The following is a 23,224-nucleotide window of genomic DNA, read 5'->3' as shown; positions in this document are numbered from 1 at the left end:
TAGGGAAACATAGCTCACTTTGGCTTTGTGAAAAACACCAATCTAATAATACCGGTACAAAATGTGAGTCTTTTCTCAAAAGCCTCACACTGTGCCCTTAAAACTAAGCTGGACTATAAATCGCTGTTTTTGCAGTATAAGTAGTGACACCGTATCTAGAGCCTAGCAACAGCTCGTGTCGCATAGCTCACTGCCGTAATGAGCTGCTGCCGCACAGGCGTGGCAGTCGAGGTACGAACTATTGCAAGCAGATCCCCCGATCCGCCTGTGTCGTTTTCATTTACAATGTTAATGTAGATGACAGACTTCATTAACGTAGTGCAATTAGTGCGCATCTATAGCTTTCTGACATCTCTGCAGCTTGTTTTATTCTGGGTTGCAGGAAGCATGATGAACTCTGGAAAAGCTGTAAAAAGAGGTTAATAGAAGTTATTGAAAACAATTTGAGATTTAAATGGGGAAAACCTTTAAAATTATTGCTCTTTCTCTTATTCAGATATTTACATACATTTCATGGTTTCTAAACTACTTTTTTGAGGGCTAATACAGATTCTGGGTTAGGAAATAGTCTTTAAAATGACTGTTGGGATGAATGTTAGTAATTGATGGGACTGACTCTTTAATGATTTAAAGTTGTTTTTCAGTTATATTAGACCTTGCTGCACCGATACACATCTGGTCATTACTTTCTTTTGGCAGAATTTCCCTAACAGTTTGCCTTCATTAACAGCTACCAAGTGACTCTTAGAAAATAATTAAAATTTCATTTGATGGTATTTGTAATACGATGGCTGTATTGTTGCTGGAAAGTGAAATCAAATGCTTGTTAGCTGCAAAATCTCTACAGATGAGTTTCACTGTTTCAAACAGAAACTGTTGGTCATACAGTGAAAGCTGTGAAGGCTGGTGTGAGTGCGTGCAAATACACTGATGATATCCTCTCTTTCTTCATAGTAGCGTGCCATTCACTCAGATCTAATGGTGTTCAGGTACTGAAGGCCCTTTAAATCTTATGACATCTTTTAAAATGTCATTGCTTAAGAAAACAAAATTCTGCAATTATATACGTACGTTTTTTCTCTTTGATATCTGTTCCTCCCCTTTGGGTGCAAGACACTTGGCTTGAGTTGGTCACTTGAGTCAGTTCAGTGGAGGCACAAGGAGGACATCTCTGAAGCTCCTTGTAGGGATCCGTGGCAGTGTCTGGATCACAGTAAGAAAAGTGTCCATGTTCCTGGCAGCCTCTGCAGCGGGAAGTTGTGGCACAGAAACAGAGCAGGTAGCAGAGTGGGAGGCGATGTGTGTGTGGTTTTAGAGCTTTTTTTTATGTCCTGGGGAAGCAGCACTGTTTGCCTTCCCAGCTTGAAAGTTGTGTTGTCAGCTTTTCTGGAGACTGTTGACCCCTGGCATATGTTCATAAAAAGGCAGGGAAGGGAGTCAGCTTTACCTTGGCGAGGCGTGTTCGCACCGCTTTGCCGGAGATGCTGGTGGTGCTGGCTGTTTTGCAACTTGCTATGAAAGATAAGGCTTGCCCTGAAATTCTGCGGTCACATAAAAGCAATTCCCCTCCCTTCAACTGGAGGTGGCTGGGCTGTACAGTCTGAGCATGGGGAGGCCTTCAGCCTTTTCTTGTACAGCAGCAGATGGCTTGAGATTTGTTATTAATAGTCATGGGAACATAAGAGGGTCTGAGCTGGGTCAGGCTGAAGGTTCGTGTGCTCCGCTGTCTTTCCTCTGACAGCTCTTGGTGGTGGCTGCTTGAGGAAGGAGCATGAGAAGTGGGACAAGCCTTTGGTGGTACCTCCTCCTGGGGTACTCTCCTAGTTTGACGAGTTCGCAGCTCAATGAATTCCTAAGCCTAGAGGTCATGTCTTTGCAGGTTTCTTAGCCTTGGATAGGCTTTTCTTTCGTGAGTTTGTCCGTTTGCAAATGTGGCAGGGTTTAAAAAGAAGTCTGGTGGTACCAAGAGAAGTAACTGCAAGTGTATAAAGGAGTTAAATGGCAGTTTTGCACTTAAAAACAAAAACTGAAGAGCTGGTGTGGCCCTTCTGGTATGGGTGTAAATGTGCAGTGACTCCACTAAAGTTGATGTGGTAAGTCAGGATGGACACCTGTCTGACAGGTTAGAATTTTACTCACAGTTTGTAACCAAAAAAGCCTCGAGTGTGCCTGTGTATCCTGTGAGCTGGCAATCTCTCCACTAGCCCTGAGATGAGAGATTTTGTGGAGTAAAAGCACTATATAAAACTGCTGTAATGGGGTTCCCGAAGAGCAGTTGCCTTGTGTAAGAAGTACCATGTTGCTCTGTGGTAGAGCCTCTTGGTGGCCAAACGCTGCTTCAGAGGCTGGATCAGCCTTGGTTGGTCCAGTCATCTGGAAGCCAGCATGAGGAGGCATCTAGGTACCAGCATGAGACCACCTTTGTACCTTTGGTTTATAGTCTGCAGCATGTGGAGGAATGTTGTCTTCGCAAGTTTGAAGGTGAAGATATGCTAGAGAATATAATGATGAAGTAGATGCTAATCCAGACCTTTATGTTCCGACATCATTATCATTAGTGTGTCTCAAAGAGCTGGCCTGTTGACTTCTCTTTAATGGGATACCTGATAATTTGGGTCAAAACAACCCAGTCCTTTCCTCTGACTGGTTTTGGTGTTAGCAGCTGCTGCAGCTGCTTTAGCTGTTACCCAAGACAGACTCAGTTTTGCAGATGACAAGCCCAGTGAGACACAGTGGGGTTTGTCTGCTCCCTCAGAGCTGTCTTGTCTTACAATAGTGTTATCGCCATCTATTCTACTTATATTCAGGCTTATGTTTACTAGAAACATTCTGGCAGAAGATCAAGGTATTTTTAGTACCATTCAAGGTTTTGCAATGTTTGTGCCACATTTGCACTACAGGGCAGCTGGCAGATAAAACAAAAGACTAGTGTCCTGCAGGAGAAGTAGCTGGGACCAAGGACTATATGGCACTGGGTGTCTGTCAGCGGGTACCTTGATCTTTTTATGGTTACACAGGCTCATCAAATTAAGATGTTTTTTAACACTGTATTTTATCTTTAGTGTTCTTAATTTTGTTAAGTCTAGTTGCAAGGATTAAGGAAAATATTTATGAACCTACATCTCAGACATTATATCTGAATCTATTTTTCTGAACCAAATAAAGTAATTGGGGTTTTTTTGGCCTGATTTTCTTATTGCATGTAAGAGGGGGCTATGCATGCTGTGTACATTTGGCCATCTACCAAATGAGTATGTTGAGGAATTATTCTGTCCTCTTGCATTAGATGCTTATAGGTAAGCTGCCATAGCCTTCTGAGGGGTGTTTCATGGGTGAGGTGGAAGAGGAAGGGAATGCCACTTCAGTTTGCTTCAGTTCTGGTGTTTCCACTTCATATGATTTTGTTAATGGAGAAGATTGGGATTATTTCCTGCAGCCTCTTTTTCTGCAGTTTGGTGGCTGCAAAACAGAAGGTGTAAGCCTCTGAAAACAGAAAGTTCCTTGGCTTTGCAGTTGTTGGAAGAATCCTGAGACATGACTGAGTGTACTGTGAAAGCTCAAAAGGCAAATAAGAGAATCCACAGCTAAGTTATGTTAAAAAACCTCTCCTAAGTGTTTGGAGGTATGTTTGAGTGCTTGACCCATGAGGTTTGGTGCTCTGAGTTGGCAGTACTATAAGCATTTTTACTGTGCTTTCCATGCAAGTTTTAACTATACCTGGTTTTGGATAGTGTGTTTAAATAACACCTTGACTTTATATGTTAATTGAATTAATCACACATAGGAAATTCAGGAGGTACTTGAAAGCCTATCAGTAGAGAAGTGTGATAGAATGAGGAATGATACACTTACCATTTAGTAGTAAAGCTGCATTTTAAGAGTTGTGATGTTGAAAGGAGTTGTCCTACTTGATTACAAGCCTGATACATGGGTTTTAGGAAGAAAGTTTCCTCATGTTTAGAAAATACATGATTATAGATAAGGTGCTGTGCTTGTGACCCCATACACAGTAGTAATAATGCTATGTGTGTTTTTCTTTACAGAATGTGTTTTTTACTGTTAGTCAAGTGGTGAGGCTGGGATTTTTATTTTTAATATGGAAAGTTTTTTCTTGTGATGAAATCTTCTCTTCAGATTATAAACAGTGACTTTGATAAATGTACCCATTATCTAAGGAAGTAAATATGGGTGTACTTACCTAAACCTGTTACAAAAAAAAAACCACCCCAAATTCCTCTAAGGTATTGGCCAACATTGTAGTTGACTATTATAAATCTGCCAAAATTAATTACACCTGCCTAAAAATGTGCTTATAGTCAGGCATTTTTGATTAGTTTTGCTTGATATTTCTACTGAAATAAAAACCTTCTCAGTGTAGATTGCTTCTTTTAATTTGTATGCTCTGTGTTCAGCACTGTAAGTGGAGTAGCCGTGGAGTACTGAAGATAATATATAGTTATATCTTATTTTGATAGTAAGAAATATCAAGTAACTATAGTGCAAGCAGTTTTTTGTATACTGAGCAAGTATAATACTGTGCTGTTACATCATGATTACTTAGCACTCTATGCTGTAAAAATATATTAAATAGGGAGTAGGTGAGTAATAAATAGGTGAGCTGCAGAAAAGTGAAAGTGATAAAAAAGATGTGTAATGAAAAATAGGAGAATCGTCTTTCATATATGTGGCTAAGACAAACAGCATTTCTCTGTTAGGAATAACATCACAAAACATCCCATAATGAACCAGCCACGCCATAATCCATGCTTATTTGTTGTGTAACAGGTTTAAGGACTTAGCAGTGTGGCTCATATTCTGCTTTTGGAGTTAGAGTCACAGTTACGTTGTACTTCTCCGATGGAAAATCTACTTGCTTCAGCATTGCCCTGAAAAGTAAAGGAGTGTATTTCTATTTGCAGAACAGTAGCATGTGGTATAAAGCAGCATGCACGTGCTGGAGGAAGGTGAGTTTGGAAAGCTTTTAAATCAGAGTTACAGTCCCAGGTGTAGAAAAGCACTCACCCCTGTAAGAAGAATGCCTCACTTAAGTGAGACTCACCACTAGGGATCTTACACTTCAATTTGAAGCTCCTTATAGCCCACTTCTTTCCAGTTGCTTGTGAATTGAAGAACTGGAGAGGTAAGTGTTTCCTTTGGTGGCATGTGGCACCTACAATTTGTCATTAGGCTTCTTGCTTGTTGTTATTAGTATCCTGTAAATGGATAAAACTGGCTGGAAACCTTTTTCAGAAAGGCAGAGAGGTGAGAGGTTAGTGACATGTGATTTATGCTTTGTTCATTTCCTTACTGTTAGGTGGTCCTTTTGGTTCAGTAAGGGATGAACTTTTGGTAGGCTGAAGAGGAGTTTAGTTTACTTCTGGTGCTCATGGGAAAGAATCTTGGTTTCTCAACTTCTGGCTGTGCCTCTGATGAAAAGAGGGACTGTGACTCTTTGAAAAGGTGAAGCTTGACTTCATAATAATAATTTACTCTTAGAAATTATTTGAAGTCGGAACATTTGGCACTGTATAAAAAGTGTATAAAAGATCTCAAGTCCCTGCCTTGAGGGTTATACATACCAATTAGAACATAGCAATATGTACTACATGTATTGTGCATTAGGGGAAAAAAACCCAACAAACTTAAGGGAGGGATTTAATTTTGGAAAATAATTTTGAACCATTTGTGGAAAATACACTTCTAAGAATGAATAAAGCAATAAAAACCCAGTTCTAAATGCAGTGTCAAAACACAAGGTTGTAAGTGGGAAACTGATACAAAAAATGCATTAGGGAGAGTGAATCACTGCCCACACAAAAGAGAGCAGGGTGGCACTGTGGAGGTCCTTGAGAGAGAAGAATGGCACTTGAACCTAAGACGTGAGGCATTTGACCTGGCTGTTGGCATCCTTTGATTTTTGGGAGAGCATTGTGCTCTTAGCAGCATTTAATAGACCAGAGGGGGGAGCAAGTTATGAACCTGGTGGCCAGAGATGACTCAGTAGTAACAGGACATAGAAGAGCCAGAAGAATGGGCATCTTGTACGGAAGAGAACAGAAGGGGCAAGGAGAAGGCACTTGAGCTCGTGCTGAAATGTCCTGGCAAACAAGGGGCAGTGAGCTGGTACCAAAGCCGTGCAGGTGAGGGACAGCCTGAATGGAACACCTAGTCATGAAGGGCCCAAACAGGTTTGAGAGGAAGAAGCAGGCAGAGGTGCTTCTGGGAGAAGCAGAAGCGTTGGGGAGAACTGAGAGAGCAGGGCTGAAGAGGGAGCAGACAGAAAGGGAGGAGTGGAGGAAAGAAGTGGCCTTTAAACTGTGTCCACGGGATGGCAGTGGCCAGGGAAAGGGACAGCACACCTGGCAGCTGCCTGCAGGTGATCCAGAAGGGATCTGACAGGCAGGCGGTGTGTGCGGATAGCTGGGGCTTGGAGGCATGCTGGTGACGGAGGTGGGGTGGAGCAGGTAGGAGAGTGGAAGTAAGGAGGTCAGTGCTGCAGAAGTGGTGTGGGAGCGAGTGGGATGGACAGGGACGTGGGCTGCAGCAGAAGATGAAGTGATGCAGATACACTAATGACGGTGTCTTGAGTTCTCTGTTGCAGTGTGTGTGAGAGGGAAGGGTGTTGGTGTGTGTGTGTGGTACATAGACACATTTCTTTGAAAGGAGAAAAAAAGTCTATATTATTCAGTGATGCAAACAGATTTTTATGTTCTTAATGTGTGTAATTTGTGTTTGTCTTACCAGTTGATAGATTTGTCTTGCGAGTTTTAGTTCTAGTGTATGGAAAAATAAACAAAGTGGCAACAGCCTGTGTAGCAGATCTTCCTTTTTTGCAAACTTGCTTGCTTGCTGTCCTATGAATGATAATTTCAGGGGTTTTGTTCTGGTTTTAAGTAGTTGTTCAGCATTTGTGTGCTGAGGCTGTACAAGTGTTTCTGAACAGGGGTTGGGTGTTGTTCCTTTGCTTCCTTTCTGCTCTTAGCTCTACCTTCCAGTTTCCAAGGCTTACAGTGAGCTCAGGAATGTTTTTTGGAATGGATGTTCATCCAGGCCCTTCTCTTTACTGGCGGATGTAACACAGAATAATTTTCTGCACTTGGGTAGATTTCTGCCCATCTTTGGATTTCTGGGGAGATGGCTTGCACACTGTAGGTGAGGGGATGGCCCAAAGATTCAAAGTCTTTGATTAAATGGCAAGGGGAGGGGATGTATATGTACATGTTTATGTAAGGAAGGCAGAGTAATTCTCAACAGAGTTGTCAGGGTTTATCTTGTGATATCCAAAATGTCCTGACCTGCCAAAATCTGAAGCATGCCTTACGTTGTGCTGTAATGAGAGCAAAGTTAACAGGGTTGCTAAAATGTGCCTTGAAATTGTATTTATAAGCAGCAGATAGAATCTGTCTCTTCAAATGATACATTGCAGTGATGTTCCACAGAGATAATTCAGCACTTCATACCACAATAAGCTGGATCAACTGACAGCTGAAAGATTCAGTTTTGGGTTTAGTTTCTCTTCTCTTGGCTGGGAGCTTTGAAATCCAGAAAAAGACGTTTTGTGCTTTGTATTAATTCAGTATACAAGACTATTGCTTTCTGCCCTTTGTGTTTAAAAAAGTAAAGAAATAAAAAAAAGGTAGTTACGCTACTGTGTAAGTCAACTCGTGCTTTATGGTAATGTCACTTCTGTTGTACTGACTACACCTGTTTGCTTTTCTGTGCTGCCTGTGATGGACCAGCACAAGATTCAGTATATTTTGAAGTTAGGTGTACCACGTATGCATGGGAAATAGCTTTTAATGATGAAAACTAAATTGAATTAATGGATTAGTGAAGCAACAGCAGACACCTTCTCATCTTTTAAAACGGCTGGTGAACTTAGAAACTTGTAATCCCTCTTTTGAACTACTACAAGTTACACTTGTGGATGAAATGATCTCCAGGGGTACTGTGTACCTTAGGTAAAAGGAGGTAAAATGAAGGTGTTTCTGAGACACTGGCTATCCACCATTTGCCTTTAGCACTGTCCTCTGCCAGTTTGGGGCTGGTGTCACAGAGCCAGAGCTGCGTGTAGTTTAACACAGTGGATCATGAGTCTCAGCTGGTCAAAGCAAGCTTCAGCTTGGCTGGTTTGGTATCTCTGAAGTCCAGAGTGTCTGCGCTCAGGCCTGGGCATACTCTGCATGCTTGACATTCAGAAATGCTGCAGAGAATGGAAAAACTGTGATTGAAAGTCTTAATTACCTGCTTAAGTTCTTATATGTTTAAGAAAGCTTCCTAAAATAGAGGTTGTCCATGGTGGTTTGTGATTTGCAAGAGCTTACAGGGAAATACTTTTTTAATATATATATATATATAAATAAATAAATAAAAATAAGTAACCTAACAACGGAAAATGAGGTTCTGGCAGTGTGTGTTTTGTGAGTTTTGCGTTGCTTCTCAGTGCTAAACAGTGCTGTCTCAGAAGGTAATGTTTAACAGAATGCTTTTATGACTTATTGCGTATGATTATTTCTTGTATTTCAGGGCACTGTTTCTCTCCCTTTCCCCTCTGCCCTTTCTTTTCTCCTTCTGTTCCTCCCCACCCCCCACCCCTGCAATCTTTTTACTCTGTAAAATGGGATTTTGGGAAGAGAGAAGTCTAGCCAAAAAGCTTGGTTCAGTGCTTTACAATTCCTTTATAATACTGGTGGGTGGGAAGTAGACAAACAACTTGCCGGTGTTACTTGGGAATAATTTTTTGTTACAGTAGGGCTTTAATAGTTAATCAAACAACACTGTTATAATTCTAAATCTGTTAACAGGTTAACGCTTGGCAACACTTCTATTTATAAGGTAATGATTTTACTGCAGGAATTGGAGCAGTAGGATATATTAGGTATAAGAGAAACTAATTTATTACCTTGAATTTCTTAATTCTCCACACAGCTTATTTCATAGCAACGCACCCTAGAAATAATCTTTACCTTCCATTGACCTGCTGAACACATAGCTGGAGCTAGTAAATTTGCTTGGTGTTAAACATACAGGTTTTTAAGTTTGAGGTCTGCTATGGGCAAGTCATTACACTAGTGCTGTATGAATGTACTAAAACACTGAAGTTTGTTCCTTACTGGTGTATTTGTTAGTTTGTGACAGGGAGGAATTTGGGCACTTACGGCAACATTGATTCATGTTAACTTTTGCTAGGGTAGGAAATCAACAATTCAAAATGTTTACTTTTAATTATGCTTATGTTTTTCTTGCATTCAGGTCTTGATTGAGACAGCACAAAGGCATTCTGGTTTTAGCTAGTGGTATAGCTTCTCATTTGATACAAATTGATTTCATGGCACTGTGTGCACTTACGGCAGCTGAGGATGTGGTTTGTGTGTAGCTTGCATTGATGGGGCAGATGAGAGGGGTAGCAAGAAGGGGTATGTGTGTATGTGTGTGCGATGTACTGCAGTCCTGCATTTTCTTCCAGCTGATGATCCAGTCCCTGTCCTTCTGCAGATAATGTAAAAATAAAACTAACTTTTTCCTTGTCATGATGCTGCAAATAAAACCAAGATACTTCCCCACCCCCCCACCCCCTTTTTACCATACAAACTGAGCACGTAACAGTATACTGGCAGGAAAATACCTTGCCCATACAGTTTGAAATCAGCTGCCATGCTGAAGATTTAAAATGGCCATGTTACAAGTCTGGGTAGATTGCTTTGCAGTGGGAACCCTAACAAGATCATTAAATATAAAAGTGCTGTTGGACACTGGGAAAATGCTGTGCTGCCCATGTATATGTGCATCTCTATAGACATGCATGAATAGACAGCATCAATGCCATTGATTTGAGTAAGGAGGTAATACACAGTATTGAGGTGACTTTGCTTGTATTTGTAACTGACATAGTTTGGTTTCCTACTATCAGAATTGTGGCTGTTTCAACTTTTATTTTACAGTACTTGAGAATATGAAGACATTAAAGTAACTCGCTCAGTGGGTGTGGCCAAATAGGAACACAATATTGTTACATTGAAGTAAAATGGAAAGCTTTTTTTGTTTGCTTTTTAAAAGAATTTTTTGAATCTAAGATGATGCTTATATTCAGAATTAGTGATGCTGTTACAGCACGTCAAAATAAGAGCCTTTGACTTTCCAACATATATCATTAATGACCCTAGAAAAAAAAAAAATCACATCTGCACGAGTGCCGTTCTTGGCTTTTCTAGGGCTGATCAATAATCACATTGTGTATTCATTCCCCCTAGCCCCCCACCCTGTGAGGTCAACTTTAACTACTAGTCTTTATATTTCAGAAAAAGGACATAGACTGCCTTATGCATTAGTAATATTGACCTTAATGTTTCCTTTGGATGTAATTTACTGTTACCCATCAAAAAAAATCAGGGTGGGGTTTTTTTTGTTTGCTTTGGTGGGTTTTTTTTTGTGTTTGGGTTTTTTTGGTTTTTTTTTTTGTTTTGTTTTTTTAAAATTTAAATACTTCATCTGTCATTTTTCAGGACAGCTTTTCTCCTCTTCATCCTTCTGGTGCTGTGTTGAGAGGTCTAGGTAGGAATTGGACTGAGGATGCTGAGTTTTGCTATGGTTGTGCTATTTAAATGCATCCTCTCTTGATTGTATCGAAGCATGTGACAGTGACAATGGGAGAACAATTTCAGGGCCCTGTGTCTGGATGGTAACACAGCTGCTGCAATAAAGTCTTGTTATGGTTGACCAATCACATTTGGACAGTTATTTTTAATTAGAAGTTTTTACCTTGCGTTAGAAAATAGTTTGCAGCAAACTGGTAGATACTTGGGTGAAGTTGGTTTTATCTTCTTGCCTTGAAAGATTAATGTTGCTTTTTTGTTTTGTCCTACAGCCAGAATAAGTAGTCTTGAAAGAATTTTGTCTTTAAAAGATGTTGGGTTTTTTGGGGTTTTGTTTGTGTGGTTTTTGTTTGGGGTGTGTGTGTGATTTTTGGTTGTGGGTTTTTTTTGTGTGTGGGTTTTTTTTGGTTTGTTTTTTTTTTTTTTTTTTTTAATTGTGGACTATAGTGTAGTGGTCTCCAGCAACTGCTGTAAAATAAAGGGTTATTGTGGGTAGGTCTGTCAGTGTTAGACATCACCACTGGTTTTAAGTCTTGTGATGGCATTTTGTGATTTCTGTATTGTTGTTTTTTTCCATGAAAGTACTAGTGATACTGGTTCCCTTTTATTCATTTCTTCATATTAGAGGGGAAATGTATTTTGTTCATAATGGATTATTGATTGGTCTGCGAACAGCAGAAGCCCCAAGGCCTTGTCATCAATGGTACTTACTCTCCCAATAGTGAATGCATCACTTCATGCAGCTATTCGCAACCCCAGTCTGTAGAATATAAGCCCGTAATTGTTACTCTTGTGCAGCGCAGTTTTTAGGGAGAGGAACTCTTCATTGTCATTATGGGATTTTCCCCCTCAATTTGTTCAAAGAATAGTCCCATTGTTTTGGTAGCAAGATAAAGCTTGTCCTGGATGTTAATGATATATTTCAATTCATTGCTTAGAATACTACAGTGTAACTAATAAAGTACATTTCTTTGTCTCCCAGAAGACAAACACGCACAGTATACTAAAACACAAAATATGTACTGAGTGGGTGACAGCCCTGTGTTTCTCAACATACCCTGTTCCAGTGCAAAAGCGCTCACCCCTCTCACTCCTCAATTGCTTCTTGAGGAGCCACAAAAAATCTGGGTTGCAGAGGTTTTGCTGACTTTATTTTGGGAGAGATCACCTTGCTGCAAATGCCTACCTCCAGCTTTTCCAGCATTGATGTTTTTATCTTTATTTCAGTGTATTCTTTCCTCTGCGAAGGGTGTGGTGTTGGTTGAGAAAGGCCCGACTCTGCTTTTGCAGCCCTGGCTGCTGCTCTGAAGCCTGCTGCAAAATGTCATTAGCTCATGGAGGGAGAAAGACACAAAAACACATGATGTATTTAGTGAAGCTCAAAATAATATCTCAGGGTTCAGACAGCAAACTTCTCAAGTGGGAAGAGCTTCCCCAGCTGCAGGGGAAGGCTGATTTAAAATAATTAAAAAAGTATTGCAAAATGTTGCTGAAGGTTTTTATAAAGCCTAAGTGGAAGTGGACTAATAGAAATTCCTTGTTTGTTTTTCCAGGAGCTTTTTATGTTTCCTTTCCAATCTTGTGTCAGTTTTGGCAAGCTTAAACAAACTTCAGGAGGTCTGTTGTCAAGATTGCTGCTCTTAATAATTGAAGAAATTTGAAAATTTGAGAGCCTTCTACAGCTGGCACAAGATTTTTGGATAGCTTTTTATTGGGTTAGTTTGGATTACTCTCAGAAAATCAATTCAGAGTATGCTGCCTTTTACCTAAGGGCAAGTTTAGTCTGTAGGTTGCAGAATGCCAGGATTTCCTGCAAATTCAGGTATGGCTTACTATTTAAACATATGCTCACTTTTCTACCCTCTGGTGTAGTCTGAAGGATGCTTGAGGCAGTAAAGGGTCTTTAGGCTAGTGACATGGTCTGTAAGAGGCATTTCAGTAGGACTGGTGCCTAAATGAGGATGGCAGGATGGAGCCTTTAATCAGGGTGGTGGACTGATGACCCTCATGGGATCTGGGTGTTCAGAAGAAGCCACGACCACAAAATGAGGAGGAGGGTGTTCAGGTAGTGCAAGGCTGATGTGTGTGAAGGACCGTGTTTCTGCAGCCTGGGGAGAAGACAGGGAGGGGGAGAAAGGTCTCTGTGGTCCAGTGAGCACGAAGGCTGGTGTCGCACTTGTAAAACATTCTGTCTTTCATCCACTCTTTCCCTGCACTTAACTCTCTTCTGGCCTCTTCACTCTGAACAGCAGAGTTTGGCTCTGGGGCAACCTGAGCCTTCTCAAATCAGGAGAGATCAGCTGTCCAGGCTGCTGTTCTTTGAAAGATACAACTTTCTCAAATTCACTGCGATGTTTACATGTTATGTCCTATCATTTCATCATCTAGAAGGAATTTCAGTAAGATATTTTTTCCACAAGATCATGCCTCACAGTGTTGGTCTATTTTTTTTTTTTTTAAAAAGTCATTGTTTCTTTTGGCACGGGAACACGGTGGAGTGATTGCAGTGTATATTTAAACATCTTGGAGATTAGAGGGGTGATATTTCTCTAGTGCATTTATCTTTCACATGAGACTTGGAATACTCACACCCAAACTGAACGCAGTTTGTTTTAAAATATTCACTGTGCTGTTTGAATAGGTCTGTGTAGCTTCCCAGATTTTATGTTCTTATTTATTACTTACTGAAGAGTTTTCCCTTCTTGCCACTACAGCCCATGCAATATAATTTTTAAAGTTAGGTTTAATAGAGAATTTAAAAAAGAATGTATAGCCTTCTGTATGTTGGAACAGGAATTTTCTTTCATGTTTCCTCTGTCTGCACTTCACAGGTTATTTGTATGTAAGAAATGAACTTGCAATTACTTTTTCAGTATGGTATCTTGCATTCTGTTTTTCAATTTCCTTGTGTTGTTTATTTCCAATTTCTTTCCAAGAGGCATAAAAGGTCCCTAAAGGGGTCTGTCTTGCCCTGCGGGGAGTCCTCACAGTGTACCTGGTCCTTTTCCAGGATGTGCAGGTGGCATGAAGAGAATAGGTATTTCAGAGTGCTTCTGTTTCATTTAAAGTGATCTTCCTCTGTATTTTTATGCATGCTTCACGTCAAGACTATGTGAGAGTCTTGTAGGAGCTGTGAGGACGATGCAACTATGCACCAGTGTATCTGCCACTCTGCCAGCCGGGATGGACTACCATGGCCTTGCTGGGGAGGTCGTGGCTGATGCTGGCAAAGTCACCCAGGCTCCCTAGTGAGAGCAGGTTGCTTTGGCCAAATGTATTTTCTCTCAAGCCAAGAACTCTGAGTTAGTTTTAGAGAAGTTTTGATGCCTAGACATTTGAAATAGAGTTGAGTCTGACAATACGTGGCTCAAGCTTGTAGGAAAACTTGTTTTCCTTTCAGAGGGTGGGAGGATAAAAAAAAAAAGTCTTATTTTTATTTGCTCCCATGTGGGTCAAGGCAAAGACTCTCTGTGAGGCAGTGGGTGCAGGAACAAGCCTTGTAACTAAAATATTTGGCTGAGCAAAAACGTTTCTGGCATGCCGCAACCTCCTGTTGTTGGGTCTTTGTGTTTCTCTTCCACCTTGCTTTATATACCAAACCTGCATGTAAACAAGCGATGACGTTAAGTGCCTCAGTGTATTTTAAAGGGGATGAAAATGCCTCCCCGACACTGGCCAGCCACTTCTTTTGTGGACTGCTGATCCCTAGTTCAACAAAAAGAAGTGAATCTAGTTTATATGCCCCTTAGAGTATCAACCCCCAGCTCAAGGAGTTGTATGGCATTTGCCATGGGCTGCAATGCCATTAAAACACACAAAATATTTAAAAGACTATATATGAATTTACAGTTCACATTCACTTGCATTTCCCTATGGCTTGCCTCTGTGCTAGTGGGGGATCTCCGTGCTGTGACAGTCTGGGCGAAATCTGTTGGCTGGATTTGGCTCCACTATGGATTCTGTGTGACAAGCCGGTGCTAAGGAACTGCAGGGTGAACTTGGACCAAAGCAATGAAAGGTTACTGGTTACTACCTGAAAACACTGAGAGTTGAAACATTTTTAGTAGCCTTAGGGTAGCTGGAGGTGGCCATATTCCACGTGTGCTGAAAGAGAATTATTTCACAGCACTTTCAGGTTTTTAATTATTTCAAAATACAAATAATTGTTATCATTGCAGTCAGCTAGAAAGAAACAGAAATAGCTATGGCAAAATCTTACTGGCAGCAGAAGAGTGATCAGTGTAATTTGATTTACCAGTTGATGTCTTTCATCCCCATGCCATCTTTGATGTTGAAATAATTGCTTAGTAATTAACGATAAGGTGGAAATTACTAGGCCATAATGTTATTTTCTATTGAGTAGGGTTCTTTACAAATGGTCTTTTCCTCATTTTCTAAGTTCAGTCTTCTGATTTGAAGCTTTTTTTCGAAAGTTGTAGGTTTTATTTTGTTTTTTGCTCCTTCTTTCCAATGAATGCTGGCTTTGTTGTTCTGGAAAGAGCCCCTCTAAAAGAATTCCTTTTAAGTGGTACTCAAATGATGTGAGAGGGGAATTGTAAGTTGTTTGTATATGTTTGTGTCCATCGATTTACCAAGGCCTAAAGGATAAAAAATCTCCACACAGTGCAACTTAGATTGGATGAACATCTGTCTTCCCCCTGGAATTTCTGTCTGTGGAAGATCAAGCTTGAAATTTTGTGACTTCTGTTAATGTGTATGAATTCAGATAATTAAAATGTAGGAATACTGTCTTTCAACTTTTAAAGTTATAAATTGCAGTTTATTGGCTAAGCTAAAGTAATGAAAATGAGACAATTTTCTGAGAATATTTTGGTTGATTTTTTGATATATTGAAGATGATAATGCTTCCATTAAGTATTTTAGAATAATAAAATAATCCCCCCCCCCCCCCCATTTAATATAGGGTTAGAGGGATCTCCTGTGAGCTGTGAGTGGGCTAATATCCATCTTACAAGTAGTGCCTTCTTCATATCCTCATTTTCATAGCTCAGTTTCATTAATGAAAATACTCTAAATAATTAAAGTGAAATATGTCAAGACTAGGTGCAGGGAAGCTGTGGCCAAGTAAACAGAGGGACTCTGAAGCTCTGGATTTACATGCCCCTGAACTGCTGCATACAGCATTCTTGTCTAAGTTTGGCTTTTGAAGCTCTTTTGAACTTTCAGACAGGAAACACTGTAGAAAGTTTGGTTAAAATGGGATCTACATTTAAAACAAAAAAAAAAAAACCCAACCCCCAAACTAAGGTCACTAGTCAAAAACTCAGCCTACCAATAAGCAGTGTTCTCACTGGTATAAAGTATAGAAAATGCATGATGTAGAAAATATTGTATAAAATCCCTGGGAAAATCTGTCCCTGAAGCTTGCCATCTTTTTTTCTGCAGTGGTGCAGAACATTTCAGAAGAAGCTGTTGCTTGTTCAAGTTTGCAATCATGTTAAATTCAAGAAGTTACCCTGGTGTTTCTTTTCAGGATTTAGTGAGTTTTAGGTTAATTCTTTGATTATAAGACAATATGGCTTGTTACTTGGCAGATTTAGATTATGGGTCAGATAAGTAAGGTGTAACTCTGAATTGTTTCATCCATAAATTTGCTGTGTAAACTGCATTCTGCATTTGTATGTGCTGTTTGGCAGGTTCACCACAACTTCCAGTGGCTTTCATCCTTTATATACCCAGGGAGTTTCTTCTGAGGCTGCCCCTCAGTTTGGTTTTAAGTGGCTAATTTCAGAGATTAATTTAGATACACTTGCTTCTGAACCGCCTGCTCATATGGACTTCCGAATTAGTGTGATCTGATCTGCTCTTTTTTTTTTTTTTTTCAGTCATAATAAATCATTCATATATAAAATTTCTTCATTCGGGAAATTGCATTTGTAACATGTCCCTTACTTACTACTGTCAGCTTTCTGAGGAAAAAGTAGTTTGGGTAGGTGCTGTTGATAACTCCTCACGCACTGAATAGATACTAGATACACAGAAAATCAAACTCAGAAACAAATGGTCTTGCAGCATATAAAAGGGCTAGATTAACTTAAACACAATGAAGTTACTCTATAATGTAACTGAGATGAGTATTGCGTCAGTTTTACCTTGCTTTTTGTTAGGCTCTTGCTGGTGATGGGGTTAGACTATTTACATATCGAAGAGGCTCAGAGGTGAATACAATGAGAAACTTTAAAATTTGCAGCTGTAGATCTGTAGCTCTTTATTGTCATAGATGTCGAGTGATGGATGTGTGACTATAGAGTCCTTTTATTGCTCGGTGCATTTTTAGCGATGTTTTAAGAAACTGATGTTTTCTTAATGTAGTAATGGGTTGGTTCCCTATTTACTAGAGAATATAGTATCCTTTGATCTTAGCCATGTGGTGTTTGTAGTATTTAATGAGGATAGGAAGGGGGCAAGGTTTTTGTTTTACAGTGTGGTAATGGGAAATGAAGCAATCTATGGAGATCTTAACCGTGGGTTCTTGCATATACAAGGTAGAGAGTTGCTGGTGTGTTGCAGCTGGCATTGCTGAGGCAGATATTGATGCTTGCATTTAATCATGACAAGATACAAAAGCTTTTAGACTTCTGTTAATCTGTTTTGTTAATCAAAGCTGTTTCTTGTTTTGTTTGTTTGCTTATGGTTAAGATTCTGTTTCACTGAGGTGCTGTGGTCTCCTGTGTGTCTTGTTGACATAAATTGTTCACTTTTAAGATCATTTGATACATACACACATTATCAGTTGACTTTGTTAGATTGAGACTAAATATTACACTTTGAGGTGTTTTTTTTTTTTTCTTCATTGTCCGTCAGGAAATAGTTTTTTTCTGAATGCTTGTGTCAGGCTCTGGATTCTTGTTTTCTCTCTAATCAAAGTACTGAGCGTCGTCAGCCTCTGCGCCTGCTCTGTGCATGCCACATCAGGCACAGCAGAGCTGTCTGAGACACAAAGTAATGCAGTTGCCAGCAGGAATATGATACTTGCTAAAGTCTCTAGAAAAGCCTTTTATCTTTGGCAAGTAAGTATTTTACATGAAATTACACATGATGGTAAAGCCACAGATTTAAAGTGTAATAACTCCCTCAAGAAATGTTTTCCTCATTTAAGGTGTATTTTTAGCCACTTCTGCCTGGTTTTAAAATAAAAAATATTTTTAGAGTTTGCCCTTTTTTAAAGACACTGTGATGTCAGTGTATGTAAATGAATGTTTGCTGTTTGCTCTTTTTTGGATTTTACTTGCTTATTAATGATGCTTGCTGTTGAAGTCTAGAATATCAGCAAAAGGAGAAGCTGCTGCTTTTTGGTGCAGTAAATTGTAGTATTGCGTGCTTCTGAATGTGGGGTGAGTGATAGAAGCTGTTCTATTAAAAATATGAAGAGGTTTAAACATATTTAAGAACATGCTTATGCAATTTCTGTACCTTTGTCTGATTTTGTTCTTATTTCAGGTGATCTATGCCATCTGCTTACAGAGCACACAGAAATAAATTGGTGCTTCGGACTCCAGCAGCTGAAAGGAGAAACATTACTCTGAGAATGAAGCAATAAAACATCTCCCTGCAGAACCGTATGATTGAAAACGTGGTCCAGCCCTCCTCTGCTGCCGGACATGCTTTTGTCGTCCTGCCGCACTCACCTGATGTTGCAGTGATACAGATGGATCATAGTAGAGGGGCAGAAATGGAGTTACGGAGATCCTCCAGCCCAGGCAAGCTAAGCAAGAATGACATGGATACTGATAAGACCATGTGCCACAGCTGCTGCATCTGCGGTAAAAGTTTCCCTTTTCAGAGCTCTTTATCACAGCACATGAGGAAGCACACGGGTGAGAAGCCCTACAAATGCCCATACTGTGATCACAGAGCTTCCCAAAAGGGCAACCTGAAGATCCACATCCGTAGTCACAGAACAGGCACTTTAAGTCAGGGGCACGAGGCAGAGATGGGAGAAGGGCAGCTGGGGGAGATGGGCGTTTCGGAGGGCCTCGGTGGGTGCACCAGCCCCACTAAAAGTACGTCCGCCTGCAACAAGATCTTGAATGGTACTGCTCAGGTAGATAGCAGCAAGATCTTGTTGAGAAGCAGCAAGAAGGAGGTCATAGAGGTGGCGCCAGCTGAGGAGGATGGCAAGCTGACCTCTTATCAATGCACCTTCTGCAAAAACAAATTTGAAAGGAAGAAGGACCTGGAGCAGCACCTGCACCAGGTCCACAAACCGTTCAAGTGCAGGCTGTGTAGCTACATGACCCTGAGGGAGGAGACGCTGTTAAACCACATAGAGAAGGACCATATAACAGCTCAGGTCCCAAATGGGGAGGCCTATGCCGAAAACTGCAAGAGTGAGCTGAGCACAGGCGAGTTTCCGTGTGAGGTCTGTGGTCAGACCTTTAGTCAAACCTGGTTCCTGAAAGCTCACATGAAAAAGCACAGGGGGTCATTTGATCACGGCTGCCACATTTGTGGCAGGAGATTCAAAGAACCCTGGTTTCTCAAAAACCATATGAAGTCGCATGGCCCCAAGACCGGGAGCAAAAACAAACCAAAAAATGATTTGGAGCTCATAGCCACTATCAATGACGTGATACAGGAGGAGATGATTGTGACCGGCCTGTCTCTGTACGAAGTTTGCACCAAGTGTGGAAATCTGTTTACAAATATGGAAAGCCTGAAAGCGCATAATGCTGTTCACTACCGGGCACAGCGGGGCAGTGCTGGGGATAAAGCCGAGGGCTTAATTGATGGGAGCCTAAGCTCTTCGGTAACGAAGCAGTTTTTCTTGCAGTGTCTCAGTCTAAGGCCATCTGTAGGGCTGGATAGAGTTACAAGAGAACAGCCTGGGAAAAGAGTAGCTGAGCTGGATCCGGTCAGTAGCTACCAAGCTTGGCAGCTGGCCACCAAAGGAAAAGTAGTAGAGCCCTCAGAGTATGTGAAGTATGTGGGATGGGATGAGGCCCTGGCGGATGCAGACGTGACTTATGACAAGGATAAGAGAGAGTATATCCTCGTCAACCAGGAGAAGCGCAAGCGAGACCAGGACTTGCCCAGCTCTTCCAGCAACCCTAAGAAGAAGAGCTGCACCAGTGGGCGCCCGGAGAAAGCTGGTGGTGCCCCGCCAGCGGAGAGCTGCCCTCTTGCCCAGGGGGACCTGGACTACCGCCCCGCCTCACGGCAGAGCCGGCGGGCCACTCAGAACAAGTCCACCGAGTGCTTCGAGTGTGGGAAGATCTTCCGCACCTACCACCAAATGGTGCTGCACTCCCGGGTGCACCGCAAGGAGCGAAGGAGCTGCAGCGAGGGCGGGACAGCCCCCCAGCCCGACCGCTACGGCTCCAGCAGCGAGGAAGGAGACTCGGGGTCTGTCAGCGGGCCCAGCACCCCTGGCTCTGCATCCGCCCCGGAGGACTCGGCCACCTCTGGCTTGGGGGAGGAGGGGGCTGAGGAGAGCTCGGAGGAGGGAGCAGCCAACCCTTCACTAGGTAAGATCACTCCCAGCCTTGTCCTGCTCACTGTCACTGGTCCCTGTGTCTCCCAGAGTGGGACATGGTGATGAGCAGAGGGAGAGATGCGTGAAAGCACATGAGAGGTTTAAAGGCAGTGCAGATGGGGTCCCGTGTCTGCTGAGCACTGCTGCTTGTCTCGACATGATGACTTTTTGTTTCTGGTGCAGGTAATAAAAGCAAGATCAGAGGACATCTTCATAAGGTGCAAGTGGACTTGTATTTTGGTGAATGACACCTGAGAAGGATTTTAGTTGCCTATAGCAACACTGTAGGGTAGGGTAATGTCTTCCCTGGATGTCTCTGGCTTTTTTTCCCCAGTTTCTGGGTGTCCTGTACACTGTTCTGCTTGTAGCGTGCAGGTGTAGTAGGGGCACAGAGTGTGTGGTGCAGCCCTGAAGCATGTGAAGTTGTTAATTGCCAGCGTGAGAGGTGTCTCTCTCCTCTTCTCTGCTTCACTTTCCAAATTGTGTTTATAACTCCAAAGGCTATAATTAATCTCTCTGGATTAATGCAGTCCTTTGAGTCCAACACTGCTAAATGGAACAAATTATTCTCCAAATAGCAGCAAAGTAAATATTTAAAAGAACACCATTAAGCACTTTTGTATCCTTTTTTTTTTTTATATTTTATTTTTGTTGTTCACCATTCTTTGTTTATAATACCCTTTTAGAAATGTGAGATTAACCATTCTTTCCTTACTAGCCTTGCACAGATTTTTTGTTTTCTGTTTGGTGAACAATAACATTGTCCTCTCATTTTCATTCCTTTTGTTGTGAAGAACATAGTTATCTGTAGAGTTTTAAACACATTTTCAAGACCGTCACAGATGAAGTAATCTGCACCATTGTGGAAGAGGGCGGGTTTATTCAATTAGCTGTGTTCTTTCAGGATTTTACATAATGTTGTGCTTTCTCCTGGCTACAGACCCCACAGCAGCAAAGCAACATTTTCCAGAATTGTGTATCGTTACATGTTTTTCATAAAGTTTTGAAGCAATGTTAGTTATATTTATTTTTTTTCTGTCATTGCACTTCTTTCTTGAAAGTTCCATGTCTTTAGGACAACTGAAGTTGGGGCCAACACTGCTTGGCAATATAACTTTCAAAATGTAAGGCATAGAGTGAAGTGAGCTCCAAAGGATTGAAATTGTAAAAAATTAACCCCATCTGTTTGTCCTTAAACTTACAAGACGGTCCTGAACTTGATTTTGCTACAACTTGGATCAAGTCCCCAGTGGACAAATTGGGTGCACACTAGAACAGAAATGTAAATTAAACCAAGAACTCCCCTTTTTTTTTTTTAATACTTTCTTGCCCTTTCCATAAACCACAATTCCAAAAAGGCCTAGCGACAAGCTGACTTAAACATTTTCACTGTGATTACTTGCCCAATTAAAAGACTCAAAATGTGGCTTTCCCGTCTGCCGTTGGATTTTGGGACACTTTAAACAGAGTTCTTTATGGGAGCATACATACTTAACGTTGTGTGAAAATCCATCAGCTGCCGCCCGAAACACCTCGGTGTAGTTGACACAAGATGTAGTGATAAAACTGTAGATTTGTCTGGAGTTAAATGGGGCTGCCATGTTTTACCATTGTAATGTACAGAGCCCTTATAGAAACTGCTGTGATAGAAAACAGTCTTTCTGGAGACGGGCTGAAAACACAGAAGAACTTTTTTGCTTGATGTTCAAATAGGAAAGCTGTTCTTACGCACTGTCTGTACTAAGCACTTTATTTCTAAGAAGAGGAGCCATCTCATCTCTTTACCCATCCTGCTTCTTGCCTCAACTCAAGCTTTGAGCTCTTGTTGTAGGAGTGGAAGGTGAGAGTTGAAAGTCACACAGCAGTTTCTCTTACAGGAATTAAGGTGACTGGGTTAGCCAGTGTCACTAGTCAACACCTGGAAACTTGTTTGTTTAGGTGCCAAATTGGTCCTTCTTTAACTGTAAAGCAGCAGCAGACTGATGGGCCTAAATAAAGGCATATCCTGGAAAAGGAGTGTGTTTGTATTGGTGGGCTTAGAGGGTGGCTGTTGCGTTTTATATTTGCTAACATCACAGCTGAAGAGCTTATCAAGTATTTAACTGGCTAATAAGCAACATTTTTACCTTACAACCAAGAGACATGTTACCCTTGCTTCTTAGAGTTTATTTAAGTAAAATCATTGTGTCAATGAAGTGAACGTTTTTTACACATGACAAAGATTTTTTGGATTTGAGAGAGTTGGCGTTGGTTGGCTTTTTGGTTTTTTTTTTTTTTTTTTTTTTTTTAGGGACTTTCATAGGTCAATTTTCAAGACTTAAGTTTCTCAGTTTTCTCTTTTTGGTATGCAGATTTACTAACACTGCCTTTATATTGTCTTCTAAGGGACTGATATCCAGCAAGCTGTAGGATTAGTTTTACGCTTCTGTAGACTGCTGCTTTAACTTGAGAGGCTTTCTTTCCCTCCACTACAGAGAGAAACTTAAGGTGTACAGAATGTAGGCCAAATTCTGCCCTCATGCACACCCCTGCTAAAATCAGGTGTTCTGGTATGGCTTTGAAGCACATTTTGTCCTAGAAGTGCTGTGGTTTGCTATCCTCTGCTGCAGCTTTTTGTAGATATTCTTGCAGGTGAAGCTTTTCCATCAAGAGCCATGCTCCAGCCCCACGGACAGTATACCTCTGCAGCAGAGGTGGGAAGCAGCCTTCTGTTCCTGTTCCTACGTGCCTTCTGTGGTATTGTTTTTACTCAGGCTATGGTCAGGAAAATCTTGTGCTGCTCGTAAGGTTATATAATATCTGAGTTTGTTTGTGGGTTTGTTTTCCCGCCCCCCCCCCCTTCTTATTTTTACTGGTTTTCCCCTGATTGACACATTACTATGTTATCCCGGGTCAGAAAAGGGCCTTGAGACTACCAGGCATGGTTGACTGTTGTGGCCTTGACTCAGATGAAAGTACATTTTTGTGTGTTTAATTCGGAATAAACTGAGTAGTCCTGTTGACGCACAGTGTCTTGCAGCAGGGAAACTGGCAGTGCACCTCTGTAGTCACAGGGGGCCAACAGATGTTGGGGCTGAGGGTGAAAGGGTCTGGGTAGCACTGGTAGGGCTCATTTGGAGAAGAGCAAGAGTTGCAC

General features: G+C 41.3%; 1 protein-coding gene across 4 annotated transcripts in view; it reads left to right on the top strand.

The window, feature by feature from the left end:
* The window catches only part of ZNF516 (zinc finger protein 516), a 114,250-nt gene that overhangs the window by 26,753 nt on the left and 64,273 nt on the right, over window positions 1-23,224 (top strand). For all 4 annotated transcript variants that reach the window (XM_055704632.1, XM_055704630.1, XM_055704631.1 and 1 more), the window contains exon 2: window positions 18,054-20,080. In XM_055704632.1, the coding sequence (XP_055560607.1) occupies window positions 18,175-20,080 (1,906 nt within the window). In that variant the 5' untranslated portion in view covers window positions 18,054-18,174. The remainder of the gene's footprint in view (window positions 1-18,053; window positions 20,081-23,224) is intronic.

This window comes from Falco cherrug, chromosome 3 (assembly GCF_023634085.1).
Source record: "Falco cherrug isolate bFalChe1 chromosome 3, bFalChe1.pri, whole genome shotgun sequence".
NCBI classification, from domain to species: Eukaryota; Metazoa; Chordata; class Aves; order Falconiformes; family Falconidae; genus Falco; species Falco cherrug.
The sequence above is the reverse complement of the archived record's forward strand: the minus strand, read 5'-3'. Positions and strand labels throughout refer to the sequence as shown.